General features: G+C 32.2%; 1 protein-coding gene across 1 annotated transcript; it reads right to left on the reverse strand.

Annotated features, from left to right (window-relative positions):
- Window positions 1-4,961: 4,961 nt before the first annotated feature.
- Window positions 4,962-6,128, reverse strand: LOC140920485 (uncharacterized). Its single transcript, XM_073368766.1, has 4 exons — window positions 5,877-6,128; window positions 5,425-5,801; window positions 5,167-5,343; window positions 4,962-5,076 (listed from the first exon to the last, which is right to left on the reverse strand). The coding sequence occupies exons 1-4, from the start codon at window positions 5,943-5,945 to the stop codon at window positions 4,962-4,964; spliced, it is 738 nt and encodes a 245-aa protein (XP_073224867.1). The 5' UTR covers window positions 5,946-6,128.
- Between the last annotated feature and the right edge of the window lie 3,479 nt (window positions 6,129-9,607).

Here is a 9,607-nt window from a genome sequence, read left to right on the forward strand (position 1 = left end):
TTAATTGGGCTATATACATTTTATATTCAATTATCATGATCACATGGAATTTACGTGACGCATGTGCAATGCAATTATGAGTCACATATATAGATTACTAGGATGGAAATCACATGCTATTTAGAATTTGCTTATAAAAATAAAATACGCTATAAAGAATAGGAACTTTTAAAATTTAAATATAAAATATTTAGTTTAATTTGTTTTTGTCATATTTTATTTAATTCGGGTTATTTGATCTCCTTTTTCTTAGAATTTGAGAGTTAAAGACCAACACGTAAATTTTTGTTGGAGTAATTTTTTGTAAAGTTTGGAGTCTAATAGAAGACCATAAGATGATGTATAATATATTGTATATGAATGTCGTCAATCCACAATCTATCTCTCTGGTCAAATGGAGTGCACCTTCAAATAATTTTTATAAATTAACGTCGATGTTGTGGGTCTTAAATATAATATTTGGGGAATTGACACGATTATTAGATACGAAATGTGTCGTTTTAGTTGCTGCTATTAAATAATATTATTATATACTAGTAGTAAGGATATTTTATACTTTTCTATTATCTTGTATATATACTTAATGTAACCCTATCACATTAAGTTGTTGTTCATTTGATTTATGAAACCATGGGTTCTTTATCTTCCTCCTCTCTTCATCTTCCTCCCTTCTATGTTTATCATTGTTAATATGGTATCAAAGAGCTTTGGTTGATTTGGGATCTACTGTAAAGTGGTCCATAACTTAGGTTGTAAAGTGATCTACTGTGCGACTCATTTTGCGACCGATACCGATTTGCTTCTCTGTTTTTGGTGCGATTCTGCTCTTCTTTCCCCGACGCGATTCTCCTTTTTTGTTTTCGGTATGGTTCTACTCTTGTGTTTCCGACACGATTTTGTTTGGATTTTGGTTGACTCTACTATTGATAGGTTATCCCTAATTTATTTTGTCTCAGTGATTGTGTTTGTCATATTTTCCTGTCATTATTTGTTATGGATGGTGCTAAAGATGATTCTCTTCAAGCTGTTAGTGTCCATCTCAATGGACAAAATTACTCTTATTGGAGTTATGTGATGAAAATTTTTTTGATATAAAAATATATGTGGAATTATGTTGATGGAACTTATGTTAAGCCTACAGATAAAAAGGATGAAGCTAAATATGCAAAAGATATAAAAACATGCAAATGTTAGTAATTCAAAAATAAACCTCAAGGTCTTCGTGAAAGTACGAAACAATAGATTAATAGTGTGAATTTAGCCTTCCATGAAAATAAGAAAAAAACTTTCTATTGTATCTGTGAGTTTGAAAAACAGAATGCCCCTTACTAAAAAAAGAAACTAAAAATATATAGTACTCATTTTGGAATTTAAAACAAGTGACCCGACACTACAAGTTATTACAAAAAACTTAGATCACATAATCATATGTTTAGACCCTTTAAAGTTCGGAATTAGACTTTTGTACCAACATAAAAGTTGTAACTCTGACTCTTAGCTTTCCAACCCTTGCTTGCACGTATCAATCGGATATCTAGAGCTCAAGTTATGGCATATAGAACGAGCAATCGTCAATAAGCAAATAATAACATTAAAACTCAATTACGACCCAAAGTTTAGAAAAATACTAAAAAGCTAATCTAGTATAAAAAGAGCTTTTTAAATGTAACATTACAAAGGCAGAAACATGTACCGAAATTACCTAATATAATAAAGAGTTTTTTTTTCTTCTTATTTTCATGGAAGGCTAAATTTACAAGATTAATCAACTGGGAATCATTTATCTTAAGTGTGTAATGGATTAAAACTCTCTATGTACCAATAGATTAAATGCTTACACTTCAGATAAAAATGATTCTCAAGTTGCAACATATATATATATATATATATATATATATATATATATATATGTGTGTGTGTGTGTGTGTGTGTGTGTGTGTGTGTGTGTGTGATATAAATTTAAAGTATGACAGGTACAAAGATAAGGAAGAAAATTACACACAAGAAGTATCATAATTCACCCAATTTGGACTACGTCTAGTCCTCACACACAATATGATTTTTCACTAAGATGCTTAAAAGAATATCTCAACTTCTATAACTTACACTTTTGCCACTTGGGACTTTTTACAAGTTGTTCTCTCTTTACCTCAATAGAATTTCTCTATATATTAAGTCACAATTGAATGTACAACAATTACAAACATTCACATTCTACTTTAACATTTGTAGGTTTTTTTTGAAAATATTTACAATTTTAGGGAAGTTTTTGGAATCTGATTTAAAATCTTTAGATGAATGAGATTGATTTGAGTAAAAGCATACTAAAAAATATTGATAATCATATCTAATAACGAGCTTTAGCATGTTTGTTGTTTGAAGAGTTTTTTAATTGATGAGTGTTTGGTGAAATGGAATATGTTTTAATGTAAAACACTTGATCTTTTACTTCTGATGTATCTCCTATATATAAGAGCAATAATGTTGTCAGAGTTGCTTATATTAGAGGCAATATGTTTGTTGAGCACGCTGTTTCATTTAGGACAATTGTTGTTCTTCCTTAACAATGAGTTTTAGCTGATTTTAGTTAAAACTCACAACGTCAAAATATTCTAATTTGATTGTTCATAGTTTAGTATAACTGAGGAAAAGGTAAAAGTGTTGCCCCATTTCCTGAGATTGATTTGGCAACTGATGGTGTCTTTTTGATGTAGTAATCACTTCTGTTGGTGCTTTGTAAAAGTGTTTGTCAGTTTTATCTTTTATTATGAACGTTCTAATCTTCTCAAATCTTTCTAAACTTCATGAATATGACATCTTTTGTTGTGAATGTATTGATGATGACTTTGTTGTGAATGCAAAGAGAGATATATAATAGTTTAATTTTCTTCTTGATTATCATTTGTTTTACTCATTATAATCTAGATTATAAATTACTCAAAAACACAAATTATATAATAACATAAATCAATTTTTTTATTTATTATTAATCTTAAAAGTTTGTTATCTTTATAATATTATTAAATGATTTTGTCTAAATAGCACCTTCTATGATATGATGCCTATATGAAGCAGTCAAAGGCTTTATAACAAGGGTTGCTTATTGTTTATAGAAAATTTATATATATCGTAACAGATGTCGAATTTCTCTTATATCTTAACTATGTTGGAAAATAACATTAAATAAAAAATGCTTTTTTTTCTTTAAATTCAAAATTTTTTCCCCGTAAATTTATTTTCTTGTTTATTTGCTTTCTGTCATATTAGTTCAAGTCAAAATCATTTGAAAATCATTTACTATCCGTTTTTCTTATATTCAAATAATCATTTTTGCATGTATATTTATCCGTTCCACTGTCCATAATTCATACAAAATTTTGGGTAGAAGTATTTGATCATGAAAATGATGAACTTGAATGTCAAACAAACTGACCATTATTGAAATTTCATTTTTATGTTTAAGTTTACTCTAATAACTTGTCCAAGCACTACGCAAAAAACTGCATTTTACAGCGCTTTTTTTAATTCATTTACAGCGCTTTTTAAAAAAAAACAAGCGCTGTGGAATCGAGCGCTGTAAATGATACAACAACGCTTTTAAAAAAGCGCTATAAAACATGTAAATATAACGTGCGCTTGTTATGCACATTTTACAGCGCTTCTTCAAAAAAGCGCTGTAACATGCACCCCATTATATGAGTTATGGGTTTGCTTTTAGAGCGCTTTTTAACACAAGCGCTGTAAAATGCACACCCATAATATGAAATTATGGATCTGCATTTTAAAGCGCTTTCGCAAAAAAGCGTTGTAAAATACAGACCCATAATTTCATATATGGGTCTTCATTTTACAGCGCTTTCTCTAAAAAACGCTGTAAAATGCCCACCCATAATTTTCATATTATGGGTCGGCATTTTACAGCGCTTTTGTTGTACATTTTACAGCGCTTTCTCACGAAAGCGCTGTAAAATGTACACCATTAAAGCGCTTTACAACAACATTTTACAGTGTTTTTTAAAAAAAAGCGCTGTAAAATGTGTGTTTTTTTTTAAACGCTGTAAATTAATTATTTGAAATGAAAAGCGTTTTTTAGCTTTTGATGGCATTTTTTTTAGAAAGCGCTGTCTTTTATCTTTGTATCCAAAATTATTTTGATCCAAAATCACTTCACAATCAGTGCACACAACAACAAAACATATTCAAATACCATAAGCAGTTCACACAATCAGAAATCAGAACTCTGTAACTTAATTAACATATATGTAACTCTGTAATTTACAACCTAATTAACTACATTCAGATACATATATACAACCTAATTTACAACCTAATTAACTACATTCAGATACATACATATAACCTAATTTACAACCTAATTAACTACATATTCATATGCATGTTCATATATTGTGTCCTATGATCATTTACATATAATAACTAACAGAATATACATTATATGCACTAGCTACCATATAATATTCAGATCCCTTGCCCAGCAGCAAGCTATTTCCCAGAAAATCAAATAATTTTCATGTCAAGCACGTACTGACACCATTCTTCCTTTAATTCCATCAGATCTTCCTCAGAATATGATGGACTGGAATTGTCAAAGTACTGCAATATAAAAATTGAACATATTATATTAAGTTAGTATCAAATATATAGATAATTTATATATGAAAATCATATAATGCAAATACTGTACTGTTTCTGGGATAATAGTTTTATTCTTCTCAACAATCTCCTTCATGATTCTCAATACGTAGTACCCACAGTCGATGTTATTTGTTTGACGAGGGCACTTTATTGCGATCCATGTAATGTTATTAGATTTCTGCTTCGACACTTTACCACCTCTTTGAGCTCGAAAAACTTTTAAGGCACTATCGAATGAATAAATGTGATTATTATAGCATGAACAAACACATTATATATATATGTAAGAAATAAATGAATATTACTTACGTGTCGAGCATAGTCTTTATTTCGGGGTGATTGGTGTAATCGCCGTGCACGGGATCCAAATAGTATATCACTTCAGAGACCGCATTGATTGCAAATAGCACCCAATGTGCCCTACAACAACAAAAAATTGGTTAAGCAATTTTGTTTATAGACAACTAATAAATTAAATTCTCATCAATTAAAAAAGATAAAATTACGTACCCTGAATTATATGGTGCCAAGAACAATTTATCACTTTCTTTATTTCTTAAAAACATATCTACAATGTAGTTTTTTACATTCTCTGGATCGAGTTTCCACATCGACATCTTATGTGGAGACAAGAATGAGTATTTATTTGACAGTTTCCTCGTGCACACGACCTTCTCGTACAAAAACCTTCAATGAAAATTTTAAACTAGATTAATTACCAATACATTTAATTAATTACAAATAAATGCAATTAAAAGTATTTTTTACCTTATGTACAAGCTGATTACAGTAGCACTCAGCTCCTTATGTTCGAGAAGTTCGTACATTTGCTCCTTTTCGAGGTATTCAATATACTCATCTCCAAAGATGTCTTTATTCATTTGTACGATGGGCGAATCGTTGCTGCTGCCCATGTTCCTTTTTATTTGGATGTCAAGACACGCCCCGTATTTACCAAGGCGTGGCTGACTTTTATTAGGAGCAGCAGCAGCAGCGACCGATTTTCCCCGATCCAGATTTTTTGTTGCTGCAAGTTTGGCAGCTTTATTACCCTCCAGCCTTTGTAGTTTGGCAGCCCTATTAACCTCCAATTTTTGAGGTTTGCTGCCTTTTTTTGGCTGTAGGGGTGGTTTATTTATTTGGACCTACAAAAATGAGGTAAAATGTTAGTTTATTGAATCTGAAAAAATGATAAATCTTAGGCAATAAATGTGACAAACCTTTTCGGGAGATGTAACTGATTTGTCTTCGGGAATCTTTTTTGGAGGGCAACAAGGTTTGTGGGCCATGCCACGTAACTACCAATAACGTCGCTTAAGAACTGCATATCTCCATCGTTGTCCGGTATGGGCAACGGTGCAGTTGGTTCGAAAGCAACAGTAGGCGATACTTTGACATGGCCCGCGGGGATCGGAATATTGTGCAATACTTCTCCCGAAGTATTGTATAATATTCCTTTTCCCACCTTCCGTTGAGTAGGCGAGGACAAGTATAGGATACATGTAGTGACACCCTACATCAATAGTTAAAACATAAGTACAATTAATATATAAGTTTGTTTAATACATAAGTAATTACATAAGCAAGTAAGTAGTAAGTAATTAATTACCTCGGGAACACTTTTCAAACGGACGTTGCAACTCCCGGTTTCACTCTCCATTTGTATTTCAGGTTGGAGCTGAACCGGAAGTTGCTTATCTTTATTCGTATTCACCAAGAGTGCCACTTGCTCTGATAGGATTCTGAGCTTCTCTAATACTTCCTCGTTGGAAGGTTTTTGGCGCTTCTCTTGAGGAAAAAAGCTTTTGGGAGTTACGCCAAATCCTTTCCCCCTCACTCGACCGGAATACTCAGGGACATTAAACACTTTCCCAAGAATGTCCCTACAAGTATCCTTGTTGCCCTCCGGATTTTCAGAACTTTGTTCAATAATTTCCTAAAATACATGTAACATTAAAAACATAAGTTCAATAGCATTTTTAAAATACAAGATTAAAAAATATTAAAGTGATAATATACTTACACAAAGTTCTACAATTTTTTTGATATTTTCATTATCAACCACTTCTTCTTTGTTAACACGCGCTTCCTTCCATAAGATATGACGACCCAATGGTTGATCGGCTTGAGTGTCTTTTCTCTATTCGTTAAAATCATAAACAAAATAATACAAATTAGTTACACACTATAGTTTATAATACAAATTACTTCATTATATAAAAGTGATGTTTAATTACTTACAATTTGTTGTTCAAGGCGTGCATATCCCATACGTGATTTCTTGTATGGGTGTTTTGGGTTGCTTGCCCGTTCGCGATTTGCCTTACTAATATTCTATATAAAAAAAAAATAGCAATTGTGTAAAAAGTTAAAATACGCTACGAATATGAATAATAAAACACAAATGCTAATAAATTAATCACTTACGACAAACGCCGGGTCAGAACGTTTGGAAACAAATGCACTCCATTCATCCTTTGATATATAATGTTGATATATCTTTGGAGGTTCAGCATTTGTGTTTCCTTCTCTATCTTTTAGATAGAAATTTGAGAGATGGGATCTAAATCCACGATGGATTTTCCCAGCAACTCTCAAAACATATGACTTTCGTTCCTCATCAAGAACAAAAGTGGTCTGCAATGAAAACAATTATAAGTAATGTATTTTACAGAAAAAAAATTATAAATGACAAAAGAGTAGATCAAAATATTTACTTGAATGTCATTCCAGATGATATCTTTGGCATCCTTCAACGCCTTATCTCTCCAGTTGTCTATTGTTATTGGGACATTTTGACGAACAACAGCCCCAATGTAGCTTACAAACATGGAGCTGTTGGGGTCAACTGGCTGACCACTCTCGTTCCAGCCAACCTAATAAACTCATATAGTAAGTACATGCCCTAAACCCTAAAAAAAGATAAAAAAACACACAGCAAACAGAGTATAAGCAAACAGAGTATACCTCAAATTTAATGCCACTGCTCCGTGCTTTAATCACCCTTTGCATGATAGTTGCACCACGTTTGACTTCTTTTTCGTAAGTCTTAGAGGTGCCAACTTCTTCATTTTGAACTTCTAAATCTTTGTTTGTATCCATTTAACTACAACAAGTTCAACATGCAGTTTAGTATAACATCAACAAGCTCAACATGGATCATGCATTATTATAAACAAGCTCAACATGTATTAGTATATCTTAAAAAAGCTTAACATGCATTTTAATGATTACAAAAAATTTATAACATCAATACCTGAATAATGGTTCGAAGAAAGATGAAATGTGAAGAAAAGAGGAAACGCATAAAGTTCACAGAAATATGGTTCACATAAATACGGTATTGAAGAAATACGTAATGAGGGTTACGTATTTCAACGAAAATATATTGTGTGAAATGGGAGAGATGATCTTGGATGGAAATAAGGTTCGAAATGAAGGAGATGATCGTGGAAATAAGGTTCGTAATGGACGGGATGATAGAGTTTGCAAAAGAAGAGAAGAACGATGAAGGTTGAGATGATAGTGAAGTTTACGTAATGAAGAGGAAACTGAAGAGGTTACTGTTATATATACGTAACCCTTTTACAGCGCTTTTTATAAGCCTTTTACAGCGCTTCTTTTGCAAAGCGCTCTAAAATGTCTCTTTATTTAAATTTTTAAAAGGCTCTTTTACAGCGCTTATGTGTAAAAGCGCTGTAAAAGACCTCCGTGTGTTATTATGTTATATGAATGTTTTTTAAAGCCTTTTACAGCGCTTTTGCAAATAAGCGCTCTAAAATGTCTCTTTATGTTAATTTTAAAAGGCTATTTTACAGCGCTTATGTGTAAAAGCGCTGTAAATGACCTCCTTGTTTTATGATGGTATATGAATGTTTTTTTTAAAACCTTTTACAGCGCTTTTCTAAATGAGCGCTGTAAAAGGCCTTATTATTTGTGTTTTGTTATGTTATTTTTTTAACAAGCTCAACATGCAAAACCCACATAACTGGTCACCACCAAAATCTCTTCCTCTTCACAAAACTCTTTTCCTTTTATGCATCTTCTTCACAAACATCAAAGCTTACTCTTTCACAATTCAATCTCCACCTCAACACCCCTTTTTATCTCTTTACATTCCCTTTCCTTGTTAAATCGAAACTTGGTATTCAGGTTCATTGCCATGTTGCGAAAAATGGGTTTGAGTCTGATGTTTTTGTTAACAATGTGTTTTTGGGGATTCCCATGATGCGTACAAGGTGTTTGAAGAAATGGGTTTGTGTCTGATGTTTTTTAGATTCCCATGATGCGTACAAGGTGTTTGAAGAAATGGGTTAATGTCTGATGTTTTTTGGATTCCCATGATGCGTACAAGGTGTTTGAAGAAATGGGTTAATGTCTGATGTTTTTTGGATTCCCATGATGCGTACAAGGTGTTTGAAGAAATGGGTTAATGTCTGATGTTTTTTGGATTCCCATGATGCGTACAAGGTGTTTGAAGAAATGGGTTAATGTCTGATGTTTTTTGGATTCCCATGATGCGTACAAGGTGTTTGAAGAAATGGGTTAATGTCTGATGTTTTTTGGATTCCCATGATGCGTACAAGGTGTTTGAAGAAATGGGTTAATGTCTGATGTTTTTTGGATTCCCATGATGCGTACAAGGTGTTTGAAGAAATTAGGTGTCTGATGAATATTATTTTTAAAGCTTTTTTACAGCGCTTTGTCAAATAAGCGCTGTAAAATGTCTTTTTTACTCACTTTCAAAAGAGTCGTTTACAGCGCTTTACTTATTTTCAAAAGGGTCGTTTACAGCCCTTTTTATAAAAAGCGCTGTAAAAGGCTTTTGTGTTGGTTTTATTTGGGTTCAATTTTGGATGACTGTAACTCAGACATTTATTTCAATCGAATTGGCACTTAATTTACATTATATAAGTGACATTAGTAGCAAACTGTGACATGTTATAACTAG

This window comes from Cicer arietinum, chromosome 5 (genome assembly GCF_000331145.2).
Source record: "Cicer arietinum cultivar CDC Frontier isolate Library 1 chromosome 5, Cicar.CDCFrontier_v2.0, whole genome shotgun sequence".
Taxonomy (NCBI): Eukaryota; Viridiplantae; Streptophyta; class Magnoliopsida; order Fabales; family Fabaceae; genus Cicer; species Cicer arietinum.

Excerpts from the sequence above, each read along its gene's own strand:
- LOC140920485 (XM_073368766.1), bottom strand. The coding sequence starts at position 5,945 with ATGGCCCACAAACCTTGTTGCCCTCCAAAAAAGATTCCCGAAGACAAA. Across the intron at positions 5,344-5,424 it reads GTAATCAGCTTGTACATAAG|GTTTTTGTACGAGAAGGTCG; the intron begins GTAAAAAATACT and ends TTTTCATTGAAG. Across the intron at positions 5,077-5,166 it reads TTGGCACCATATAATTCAGG|GGCACATTGGGTGCTATTTG; the intron begins GTACGTAATTTT and ends TTGTTGTTGTAG.